Source organism: Lepisosteus oculatus, chromosome 3 (genome assembly GCF_040954835.1).
Source record: "Lepisosteus oculatus isolate fLepOcu1 chromosome 3, fLepOcu1.hap2, whole genome shotgun sequence".
Classification (NCBI taxonomy): Eukaryota; Metazoa; Chordata; class Actinopteri; order Semionotiformes; family Lepisosteidae; genus Lepisosteus; species Lepisosteus oculatus.
Genome location: NC_090698.1, coordinates 57,967,507 through 57,980,835, shown reverse-complemented (window position 1 = coordinate 57,980,835; position 13,329 = coordinate 57,967,507). Strand labels below are relative to the sequence as shown.

Below are 13,329 nucleotides of genomic sequence, written 5' to 3'. Positions count from 1 at the left end.
GGTTTGAAATGCACTCATCCATGCTGATTCTTTCCAACTATTGAGCATGTCTTTTATAAGCTAAAGAAAAAGTAAAGTCAGATAAGCAAGAATAGGCAAATCTCATGGTGGCTGCGGCACATATTTGACAAAATAGCTCAAATGATTACACAAAGAGCTTGGTGAGCTCAAAGCTTGGTGACTTCATGCAATCAATTATTGACATTTACACTGTAATTTGCTTGAAGTGAATGTGTTCCAGTACTTGAATGTGAATGGTCACTGAGTTATTATCCCAATACTGAGGGTACTGTACAGTATATACAAATGCATAATGTATGTACTCAAATACAACTCTGACTCCAGTGTAGTCAGCAGTCTTTGAGAATCTAATAAGAAGATTAAAAAATCCTTTTGCACACATATTTAAAAAATATATGCCTGATTCTACAGCAGTAGCACAAAAATTCCAGCATACTCCATCTTTGTCATTATTTATGTAGACAAAGGGCCTTCTTCTGTAAGACGGTTCTGTCATTTGAAGGCTTTTGAATTCCAAGCAAGTGTTTTGCTGTCATGGAAAATAACAACAAATTGGATTTTTGTTTCTAAGATCCAATCTTCATTTAGAAATATTTCGTAGAGTAAATGTATATGGCTAATCTAGAGATTTTTGTTGTATTTATCTATAATTAATATACAATAAAATTATGAAGGTCAGTATGATTTATGTCTTTCTTGAATAATCATTACATTATTTATTGTAATAAGATGTCTTGGAATTTGTAGTAATTCTTGGCCGTTAGAGAATTTTTAAACAGAATTAAGGATTATTGCCATTTTTTTTTATTTTTGTGAGAACCACATGGTTGTTATACAGTAGATCAGTGTCACATTTTAAAGATTTAAAAAATCCCAGAAATAAATATTTTCCATTTACTAAATGAAGTGATGGTGAGAAAGCCTGTAACCTGCATGACATCAGTATAAGACAATAAGAATTTCCTTTACACCTATAATTAATTACTTGTAATAGGAAAGGAGTTGTATAATGTATGTGCAGTGCATATACAGTATATACATTTTCTATGATTGTGCATTTTGCTTTTCCACTTAATTTTGGTTTTGAATGCAATGCAAAAATAACTTAAATGTTTTTTTTTTTGCAGTGCAGACTTTAGCGCTGTTAGAAAAATCTTAACAGTTCTTCTTGCTACTGGTTACACAGGTCTCAATGGGATGCTTGGTGCCATGGCAACGTTAAGTCCTTGAAATAAGCTAAAACAAGTAAAGGTTGCAGGAAATCACCAAAACTGAAAAGCCGTCTGAAGTCTAATGGTGTGAGAGACCTTGGACGTAGAGGACAGGGAAATTACTATACAGTATTACCGTGTACAGTGGGGGAAGTACCGCAGAAAGCTACATTTTTGTGAATATCTTTTTGACATACTTTTTTCTTATGGAATCTCTACTACAATTTGAGTTAATCTAAATGTACTAAATGAAACAGAAAACACGGTCACCCTCAAGAGCACTATTATATAAAATGCCCAAGTACCTGTCACGCCCCCTACACCTAAAGGGCGCTGCTCTTCTGTCTTGTTCCTAGTGCCTTGTGATTATTCATGTCTTTCCGGTGTGTCTTGTTGTGTTGCCTATTTACTTCCTGTTTCTCCTCTGCTCCTGGCTCAGCTTGAGGGTACGGACGTCGCGAAACCCGCCTAGTACCAGGTCCCCCCCACGTCTGTGGCCTGAGGGCATAGCTTTCTATACCGACATTGTCCGACCCCCTGAGCCTGGGCTAACTTCCGTGTTACCCCATTGTGCCGCTAAGCATAGGGTCTCTACTGCTCTCCTTCTCATTCCACGGCATGCCCCCCCGACATCCGCGACAATACCCACTTCCCAGCATTTGCATCTCAACATGGCCTCGTTTTCATGTTGTAGCTCATGCTCCTGGTTCTGTGTCAGCAGTGTGGGGAGTGACCTTTCCTTACAGTTTCCTTACAGTGGGGTGTGCTGATCACGCAGAGAGAAGAAAGCAGGCTGGAAAGATTCGTGTTGTTAATTTTAACTGACTACTATACAGTACATTTGTTAGACTGTTGTTTGTTTTTGTTGATCAGTGTTATTCTAATGAATTTAAAGCCACTGAATTAGTATTTTAATGATCATATGAGGGAGGGTTACTTGTGTCTTTTAAGCACACATACTGTATACTGTAGTAAGTTATGTGACAGTGTAAGGGTGGTCTTTGTTATATGGTATGTGAGTTTGGCTGTTCACTTCAGTTCTCTACACCGAACCTTTGTTAATGTCAAGATCCTGCTCTATAGTACTGTTTGTTGAATGTGGATTAGATTGCAAAACAAATTTGGTGAATCCAGGGGAAGCAAGTGACACAAAGCTTAACACCACTTAAAGCTGTTAGGGAACTTCTAATCTTTTAAAAGAGCTATGGAAGTTATCATTGCAGCCACAGTCTGGGGCTTCTTCTGTATGCCTCCCATGTGAAAGTCAGGGTAATAAATCAATTTAAGAAGTTTATTTCATTGCCCCTTTATGTGTATTTTATGACCATGAATACAGTGCCTTGCGAAAGTATTCGGCCCCCTTGAACTTTTCAACCTTTTGCCACATTTCAGGCTTCAAACATAAAGATATAATTTTTTTATTTTATGTGAAGAATCACCAACAAGTGGGACACAATTGTGAAGTGGAACGAAATCTATTGGATTTTTGAAACTTTTTTAACTAATAAAAAAATGAAAAGTGGGGCGTGCAAAATTATTCGGCCCCCTTGCGTTAATACTTTGTAGAGCCACCTTTTGCTGCGATTACAGCTGCAAGTCGCTTGGGGTATGTCTCTATCAGTTTTGCACATCGAGAGACTGAAATTCTTGCCCATTCTTCCTTGCAAAACAGCTCGAGCTCAGTGAGGTTGGATGGAGAGCGTTTGTGAACAGCAGTTTTCAGCTCTTTCCACAGATTCTCGATTGGATTCAGGTCTGGACTTTGACTTGGCCATTCAAACACCTGGATACGTTTATTTGTGAACCATTCCTTTGTAGATTTTGCTGTATGTTTGGGATCATTGTCTTGTTGGAAGATAAATCTCCGTCCCAGTTTCAGGTCTTTTGCAGACTCCAACAGGTTTTCATCCAGAATGGTCCTGTATTTGGCTGCATCCATCTTCCCCTCAATTTTAACCATCTTCCCTGTCCCTGCTGAAGAAAAGCAGGCCCAAACCATGATGCTGCCACCACCATGTTTGACAGTGGGGATGGTGTGTTGAGGGTGATGAGCTGTGTTGCTTTTACGCCAAACATATCGTTTTGCATTGTGGCCAAAAAGTTCGATTTTGGTTTCATCTGACCAGAGCACCTTCTTCCACATGTTTGGGGTGTCTCCCAGGTGGCTTGTGGCAAACTTTAGACGAGACTTTTTATGGATATCTTTGAGAAATGGCTTTCTTCTTGCCACTCTTCCATAAAGGCCAGATTTGTGCAGTGTAAGACTGATTGTTGTCCTATGGACAGACTCTCCCACTTCAGCTGTAGTTCTCTGCAGTTCATCCAGAGTGATCATGGGCCTCTTGGCTGCATCTCTGATCAGTCTTCTCCTTGTCTGAGCTGAAAGTTTAGAGGGACGGCCAGGTCTTGGTAGATTTGCAGTGGTCTGATACTCCTTCCATTTCAAGATGATCGCTTGCACAGTGCTCCTTGGGATGTTTGAAGCTTGGGAAATCTTTTTGTATCCAAATCCGGCTTTAAACTTCTCCACAACAGTATTATGGACCTGCCTGGTGTGTTCCTTGGTCTTCATGATGCTCTCTGCGCTTTCAACAGAACCTTGAGACTATCACAGAGCAGGTGCATTTATACAGAGACTTGATTACACACAGGTGGATTCTATTTATCACCATCAGTCATTTAGGACAACATTGGATCATTCAGAGATCCTCGCTGAACTTCTGGAGTGAGTTTGCTGCACTGAAAGTAAAGGGGCCGAATAATTTTGCACGCCCCACTTTTCATTTTTTTATTAGTTAAAAAAGTTTCAAAAATCCAATAGATTTCGTTCCACTTCACAATTGTGTCCCACTTGTTGGTGATTCTTCACATAAAATAAAAAATTTATATCTTTATGTTTGAAGCCTGAAATGTGGCAAAAGGTTGAAAAGTTCAAGGGGGCCGAATACTTTCGCAAGGCACTGTATGTGTCTTTCTGATCATAGATGGGTATCTGCAAAAGGGGCAAATCGTTTTTTCTTCTAAAATGCTCTTTTTAACATTTTTAAACATACTGTATATGGGAATACAAAATAGGAGCGTGTGTAAAATTCTAAGAAAAGAAAACATTTTCTAAGGGAATTAATGGTAACGTTTTTAGACTAACCAAAATGTCAGGGTTTTTTTTGTCTTATAAGAAAAGAGCAGATTTTGCATATTACAATGTCCCGCAGTTCCTTCAGATTAATGCCACAGTTTAACCAATTAAAAAAAAGAAAAGTTGTTCTTTATTGCCTCTGTACCTTCATTAAAATTTTAACAAACTTAAATCGTTCATGTGATTATATAAATTGTCATTGAAATTCATTTTTTGTTCCTTCACAGAATCCACTCTGATAGTCAGTATATACATCAGGACTAGGTGAACTATACATATATAATATTCATTGCTTTTTCATTATACTGTAACATTTCAGAGTAATTCCTTACTAAATCCAGCCGTTCTATTTTGAGAGAATGTGCCTTTTTAGCCCATGGTCCACCTCATCCACCGTACATGAATCCTCTTCTCTTTTTCCAATTGAAAAGCACAAACAGCTGACTGCCCAGGCTGTTTATCTCAGCCCGGGCTCTTTTCAGCCACCTGAACGAGAGAGAATAGTCCACACCATTAAAAACCATATTATAAGTCGGACGCGTCATGGAATGTCAAGACAATTATGTTGGTGTTGCTGTAACAACAAGCTGAATTTAGATCCCACAATGAAGAAAAAATATCATTATGCTCAGAGTGACATTTCTTCTAATGAAATCCAGGTTGCTATTATAAGTAGTGTTGGTGGGTCAGTGGTGACACTTTTCCTGCTGAACCAGAATTTCCCAAACCGATGCCCCAGTTTGGTGACAGGGTACACTCCCCTGTAGGAAGCGCTATGCTTTGGATGAGCCATGAAACCAATTAATTATAAATTGATGACTCCTTCAATTAAAGGATCAATTAAAGATGCTTTGGCATTGTTCATAAGTGTAGGGTTATTGACCATGATGTTCTGGCTATATTCTACCCTAGGTTTGCGGTATCTGTCATACAGTTCATAAAGATTGCCCCTAATTCAATAGGTGAAGTTTTTTCTCACTTTTCCATTTCATCTGCTGTGCAGTTCTGCTGGTGCTGGATAGCTGCAGTGAGTCACCCTGGTGGGGCTGCACTACAGTGGAGAATGAAGTGTGTCCCTTCCTATTTTTAAAGTCCTTTTGATTCCTTGGGATGAAAAGAGCTATACTGTACAAGTGCAAGGAATTCATTAGAAATTAATTGATCTTGAATCTTTCTAAAGCGTCTAACTGCATATATTTGCTAAATGCATTTTTACAGTGGATTTCAGATGCATTGACATGCCAGCTTGTAAGCGTCTGTAGCTCAGCTGATGTCAGTAATAATTTAGTATTTTGTTCTGCATGAAAAGTAACAATTGCTTTTTGAGTACAGAGAGGAAATGACAAGAGAAGATCTTAACATTGCTGCGCTGTATTTTAATGTAGCCGTTACACTGAGTTTCTTTGTTCTCTTTTTCACGTGCTGCAGTGTATTTTTCATTAGCATCAGTGACTAAAATTGTATATTATTATGTTGGCCATTATTGACCCCCCGTGAAGAAGGGGGTCATCTGGCACAGAGTGAATTTAATCAAGCTGTTTTTTTTGTTTCGGCACACATCAAGGTTAGAGCTACTGTATCACTGCCAACAGGCTGCTTCCACTCGCCGAGCAGCAGCACAGCTTGGCCTGGTAATTAATTCCAGAGTGATTGTGGCTCCCCACTGCCGATGGCTTTATTTACAGGTCCGTTTGACCTGTCCCTGTTGCTCAATGAGAGGTGTAAATCCATTTAATCCATTGGAATATATTGCTTGTTGCAGTATCTAACCTATCGCCAGCCTCCACACAAATCTTGACACAGAGACCGAGATGACTGGTGGTCTCATTCTGCTACAACCTTTGTCCACCAGAACAGTCTTTGAGATATTCCAGCTGGTATACCTTCATAAGCCTGTTCTCCCGTTGAGGACGTGGTTGCCAAATTCCTGATCGCTGAGTGTGGTGGATACAAGGATCCTGTCAGGCCTTTAGGAGAACCCTAGCTGCTCCTGCCCTGAGGAGCTTCTTCTGTTCTTCATGCTGTTCCACATGCTTGGCAAGATTGAGTGGAGTTTAAAGTGAATGTCTTCGCCATGAAATTGAAGAGGGGCCTGTCTTGTATTTTGGAACAAGGTTTTCTAGAGAAATGTTGTGTTTTGACAAAAAGCGTTGCCATTTTGTCTTTATTGGTAGAAACCACTTTTTTTTTTTACTCTTTTCCCTGCACGTTTGGCTTTTGAAATTGGCAAAGCTTAGCCATCATTTGGGAGGGTATTAGATCAACCCAGATGGCCTACACTTCTTACAAGAAGGGCCCTTGATTTTTTTTTTTAATGCTGCCACTAGCACATAACTTTACAAAGTATACCCAAGCTCGTTGTGAGGTGCTGTGTTTGGTCTTCAACAAGCCCTTCAACGATCATATCCTTTTCTCTCTCTGGTTATTGAATATGAAAAACACAGCGAAGAAATGCATAGCCTGATAATCCTGTTAGAACAGACTGCCTGGAAAAGCTGAAAGGAAATGGCATTTTTCAAGGCTGTGATAGCTGTGGATTCGAGGGTTGTATTAAAATCTGTCAAGAGAGATTCTTCAGGCTTGTTGATGAATGAGTCGCCCGTGACATGGTTGCTACTGATGTAACTGTCAAGGTCATCCTTAGTCTTTTCAAAGGGTGTCCAACAAGTAGTCTGATCCCCTCCATGTCAACTCGTTATTTTGTATTTTGTATTTCAGAATTTGTAAAGTAGACATAAAATAAAATTATCATGCAAATCCTTCATCCTTGGTGACCTTTGAGAAAGGACCAGTTTTCTTGTAGTGTTTTGTTGCTGTTAAATTATTTAGTGTTTTCTCTCTAGTAAAAGGACATTCTCTTGTGTATAGTTTTTTTTAAAGAGGGCAGAATAGCATTTTCTTTAGAGTAAGAGATTCACCTGTGTACCATTGTTTTTCTCACATGCTTGTGCATATAAAAGTACAAAAGAATGTGGCTGTCCAAAATGGAAGAAATATCCATTCTTCTGGAATTGATAAATATACACACCCCACCTTGTTACAAGCATAGCTAGAACATGGGATCTTCGAGTGACCACTAGGTGCCAGTATTGTCCTGGGTTAATTTACTCAACAGGATCAAGAACCGGGCAAATTATATACTGCTCTACCAAGAACTGTATCAGTAATTGGGTACATTCATATTCAAAATAACATTAATTTGATAACTGAATTGCACTTTTATATTGACTTTTGAAAAAATACATTTCAGATGATACATAGTCTAATAAATGTGACTAGAATCTTTTTTATGTGGTATATTCATCAATTCTTGATTAGTTTAGTGGTTAATTACCTGCAGAGGATCAGAGAGAATGTTTCAGCTCCTCTGCTGGCATATTTTTCAGTGTCTGTAAACTTGTGTATATTAAGACATAAAAGATTTTGGTGTTGCCAGATATTTATAATGCTAAATTAAATTTTAATTTGTGGAATACAATTTTCATTTGACATTTGAGAGACAATCTTTTAATAAAAAAGTGAATCCCATAACTTATGTATTCAGTTTGTTTTCATACACTGTGTCACTCAAAGCCAAATGTTGATGGAGAATAGTTTTAGATGAGATATAAAAATGCTAATATTCCTGTCTGGAAAGGTACATTTTAAAAAGCCTGCAATGACAGTACTGACTGCCAGTCTGGCTCCAAGTGCTCTAAATGTCACTTCCACTCTTGAACCTGGAAATAAAGATTGCAGACCAGAAAACAAGTGACATTTTCAGAGCTGGACTGATGTCTCTTCAACAGTGATTTCCATATTTCTTTACCATTTAGATTTGTACTCAAAATTGCATAGTAAACCATAACGGGCATTTGGGAGATTAAAAAATATTTTATTTATGAAAGTATAAATATATTAATAAAATATATTTTAAAATATATTATGAATAATATGTACATTCACATTTCTGAATAAAGACATTCTAATAGTGGGTGGTGTAGCAGAGCAGAAGTAATAAATCCACCTGTTCCTCTGTTTTTCCTGTCCCTCTGCAGCCCGTGCCTTGTGCTGTATGTCCCCTGGACGAAGAGAGGTGATGTCTTCGCTATAGAGCAGCCCAACCACTTACGCCAGAAATGAGCCACCTGCAGGAGGCGGAGCTGGGGGAGGAGCCTGGCAGCAGTGGGGCGGGGCTCAACGAGGCAGTTGAGGCTGATCTCGAGTGTCCCGAAATCGAGGAGGAGCAGCATGTCACCACCCTGAACCCCCAGCGCCGCAGGCAGGACAGTTGTGCCACAGGTGACACCGGGAGACCTAGTCGATTACGCCAGCATCCTAGTAGCCACAACAATGAGGATGCCGGGGAACACCACCAACACCCACAGCATCCTGCGGCAGGTCGATACCGCAGGTACGATGCCTCCACAGGTGGAAGCCGAGCTCGAGGACAGCGCAGGCCACAGGACGATGCTGAAATGGAGCAGCAGCACCGAACACAAGTTATGTCCAGACCAGCAGTCACGCGGTATCGTAGGCAGGCTGACACTGAGGCGCGGGCAAGAGCCCAGCAGCAGAGGCAGAGACGGCAGCAGCAGCAGAGAGAGGCCGAAGAAGCAGAGCTACAACAATCTCTGCAGCCCCCACCTCTACCAGCCCAGGCTGCAGCCCAATATCAGGCCGAGGACGAAGACCCTGAGGAGGATGAAGGAGGATCGGCGCTGGCTCGGTCTGCTAGCACCGAGAGTGGCTTCCACAACCATACGGACCGAGCCGAGGGTGATGCTGTCATGTCCTTAGAGGCTGAGGTGGAGGCCACGTCCGGAGGAGAGGCAGGGGAGGATGAGAATGCTTACGCAGTTCACTACCGGCCAGAGGCAGAGGAGTACACGGAGAGTGCAGAAGCCGAGCAGCATGGGGTGGCCGTCCAGGCTCCACCTCAACCCCCTCCTCTCCCTCGCGACCCGCTGCCACACGTCCGGCAGTTGGACCAAGATGGAGAGGCCATGAACCCAGCTTACTCAGGCTACGTCTATACCCACAGGCTCTTCCACGGCAGTGGCGAGGAGCAGGGCGAGGGAGGGCAGCCAGAAGATGAGCCTTATGCTGAGCCGTATGCCGATTACGGGCTGCAGGAACACGTTTACGAGGAAATCGGGGACACCCCACCCGCTGAAGGGGAGCAGCCCCAGCATCGCAGGGCAGGCTTCCGTCTCTTTGACCATGATGACTACCGGCAGGAGGCCCTAGGCGCCCGGCTGCACCACTACGACGAGCGGTCTGACGGGGAATCGGACAGCCCCGAGAAAGAGGCCGAATTCGCCCCTTACCCGCGCATGGACAGCTACGATCAGGAGGAGGACATCGACCAGATTGTGGCCGAGGTCAAGCAGAGCATGAGCTCCCAGAGCTTGGACCGTGCTGCTGCAGAGGACCGGCCTGAGTCTGACCAGAGCTCGCAGGAGCAGGGAGACCACGGGGAAGGGAGGCCTCCTGGAGAGGAAGGAGGCAGCCCCCCAAGACCTTCAGCCCACAGTCCTACTGGGGAGCAACCAATACAGAGGCACAGCAAGGAAAAACGAGATGCCATCTCACTGGCTATCAAAGACATTAAGGAGGCCATTGAAGAAGTGAAGACAAGGACCGTTCGGTCCCCTTATACTCCTGATGAGCCTAAAGAACCCATCTGGGTGATGAGGCAAGACATTAGCCCGACCAGAGATTGTGACCTCCAGAGGCCTCTAGGTTTAGATGTAAGTATGAAAGGCGTTTCCCTTTTCATTTTTTTCCTTTGTGATTTGGCTTATTTTAAACCATATTGACAGGTGCAACAGTTTGCTATTTACATGTACAGCATCCACACACTTTGGCTTTTTTACATAGGTGCATACTGTAGGAGAGTAATTTGAGATTAATTTAAGTAAATTGAGAAAATGGAAAACACACTACAGGATACAGTACTACACTACTCACCTTTTAGCTGAACAAAGTAGGATCCCAAAAGAAGCCAACTTGTTGGTCATAAAACCTTCATCAGAGAATCAAGGTCACAAAACAATGTTTTTCGCTATTTCAGTGGCTTTATTCCAAAACAGAAATTTTTAGTGCCCGAGAGGAGCGTAAAGTATTGTTACTTCGAAAAAAGCGCTGCAAGCAATAGTAATCTTTTTCATGGAAAATATGTTTCCACAGAGAATTTATTTTGAAACACATTGAAAACTCTTTCTCAGTCTAAAAACATTTGAGTTCCTCTTCCTAGTATCCATGCTGTGAATTTGTTGCACATTATTTTAAAAAGGTGGGCATTCCTTACAGGTCTTGTCTTCATCTGAATAATAGCAAGAGAGAACTTGGGACAGCCCTTATTAATGTTAATTAAATAAAGGTAGAAAGGCCCTTTGCACTGAATAATTTCACTTAACTTCCTTCAATTACAAGTCAGTAATACATACTGTATACAGTAGCATGAGGTTTGCTATTTGGCTTCAGTTGAAGAACATGTCTAATGTTTATGAACTGTTAGAAGAATATATGGAAAATAATAAGTACTGCATTAAATTGCTCTGGGGTGTAGTCCTTTTTTCCTTCATATCGTCCATTAGTTTTGGATTAGCATTTTGAATGATTTTTGAGGGACTCACTACAGGGACGTATTCTCTGGAATGATTATTGGATCTGATCACAAACATTTAAAAATAAGGAAAGTGTTATTAAGTGTTTAGTGCCAGTTCAGCACAATTTGAAGTAAAAAATCTACATCTTGAGGAACAAGAAGAAATAAATACCTCACAGTGAGGTTCAGTTGATATTTAATACAATTTGTAAAGCAGTTATGGGATTGGCAGTCATTTTCAGAATAAACTCAGGAATTGTGGGTAATAAGGAGACCAATAATTTACATTTTTGTTCCTGTGTATTTACAGATTAGGTATTTTGCATGATCCCGTTTCCAAATTAACATACAAACACACACTTTGCCTTACACAGGCATGCCCAAACAAACTTTTTTCCAAACTGCCAACTTGAAAATAACGTACAAGGTCTGCCTGTTGAAAATAAAGACTACTCACGTAACAGAACAGGCTTGCTTAACCAAGCCTGAAGAGCTTATTTGCATTTAGAAATGTGTAGTAATGGAACTGTCCTGTAACCATTGACAGTATACTGATATGTACTGTATGTAGAGAAAAGATGAAAATTACGTGTACTTGAAAAACACAAGCAGGATGATCATATTTTTTACTCCATTGAACAGTTAGTAATTGCATAAAAGAAATGTTGTGATTCTGTGTCAAGCGTTTACATGGTATATTAAGCAGATGATACACTGCCCTCCAAATGAATTGGGACAGCTCCAAATATAATTGCTATCTTTGTTGTTATGTACTGTATTTGTAGCCATAAGATAAGTTTTAATGACAGGTACAGCGTAACATATGTTTTTGGAGTAATTATGTGTATACATTTGGTCAGATTAGAACAAAAACACAGTTTGTGTTCATGTGTTCATCCCAGTGATTTCAGGTGACCGTCAGTATTATGGGGCACATTAATTTTATATACATTTCTGAGTGTAAACGTCATTATTTGGTTGCATCTCTTTGAAGCAGCAGCTGCATAAAGTCAGAGGTCATCAAACTTTCCTTGTAATCATTTTAGATGCCTTGCTGCTGCCATTTTGAGTTCTTGCCTGTTCTTGGGGACACTTAATGTGTTATTGAGCGTGTACAAAACATGCCCAACTGGACTTAAATCTGAGGCCTGCTGTACTGTAGTTATTTCAGTTCTTTTCCTTAGATTTGTAATCTTATTCCATTTATCATGAACTGTTCAAATGACTTACACATGTGCACCACTGGCATGGTTTCCATATTTCTGGGCACATGTTGCTCCAGCTACAGTAAGTGTGAAATGCCCTGAACCCTGTTATTCCCATTGCATTTCATTGGCCTGAAGTCGGCCCTCCTTCCACCTGATGTGGTGTTAATGAAAGGGAAAAGCCTGCTCATTAGCTGTGCACAGAAATCTTGTGCTGTTTTCCTGGGAAAAGGGGGAAAACTGGGGTTGCCGTGGACAGAGGACACACACAAGAGAGACTTACAACTGGGAATGCTTCCCGTGTCAGGTGACTGCTTGCCTGTTGTGTAAAAATGTGCTTTTATGGCAGCACGTATTGTTAGAAGTCAGTCATTTCTCTACCACTTCATAACTCCATGACCTTTTGAATGGCAGAACAACTACGTACAGACTTAATTGTAGTTGTTGTGTTCTTAACAGACAGAGGTATGAAATGGCTGTGCCAAACCGAGGTCTTTATAGATTCACCATGACAAGTGGCAGAGACCTAGGATTGTTGAGAGCTGAGTGAGGTCCCTCCCACACTTGCTCTTGGCTCCTTCTCAGCGCAACTGGATTTACCTTTTACAAGACATTGGGGTTTTCGTGGGCAAGTCTTGCAAAAGTCAAGAAATAAAAGAAAAGATAACAGTTGCTTGCCAGGGATAGACCATGGCCTCAATGTCTTACCAGGACTAAGTAGCTTTCTGGGTTATCTAATGGATGAAGGGAAGACATTTGATTTAATAACCAAAGTTTCTTTTAATTATTCAGTGAGTACAATTTTCACATTTCTTTTCTTGATGAGCAGAAATCATGTTTGAAGTTTACGGTATTAAGAAATTGTCATATGTCTTAATTTTACACTGAAGTCATACTACAGTACATCCGCCCATCACAGGGCAGACACTCACGCCAGGGCCAATTTTCCTTAAGCCAATCAACCAACCAGTATGTCTTTCAACTTTAGCAGGAAACTGGAGCACCCAGAGAAAGCCCATACGAACACTGGGAGAACACAAAGACTCATAGTACTAACCTCTGTGCTAGAATGCTGCCCTGATTTCTTTTCATTCCTTGTAAATAATTTGGATAGCAAGGAAGTGAACGGTATTTTAAGAGATTTATACTGCATGTAATGATGTC

General features: G+C 40.9%; 1 protein-coding gene across 7 annotated transcripts in view; it reads left to right on the top strand.

The window, feature by feature from the left end:
• apba1a (amyloid beta (A4) precursor protein-binding, family A, member 1a) overlaps window positions 1-13,329 on the top strand; it is a 99,798-nt gene that overhangs the window by 51,067 nt on the left and 35,402 nt on the right. For all 7 annotated transcript variants that reach the window (XM_015367110.2, XM_015367102.2, XM_015367065.2 and 4 more), the window contains one exon: window positions 8,406-10,100. In XM_015367110.2, coding sequence (XP_015222596.1) covers window positions 8,487-10,100 — 1,614 coding nt within the window. In that variant the 5' untranslated portion in view covers window positions 8,406-8,486. The remainder of the gene's footprint in view (window positions 1-8,405; window positions 10,101-13,329) is intronic.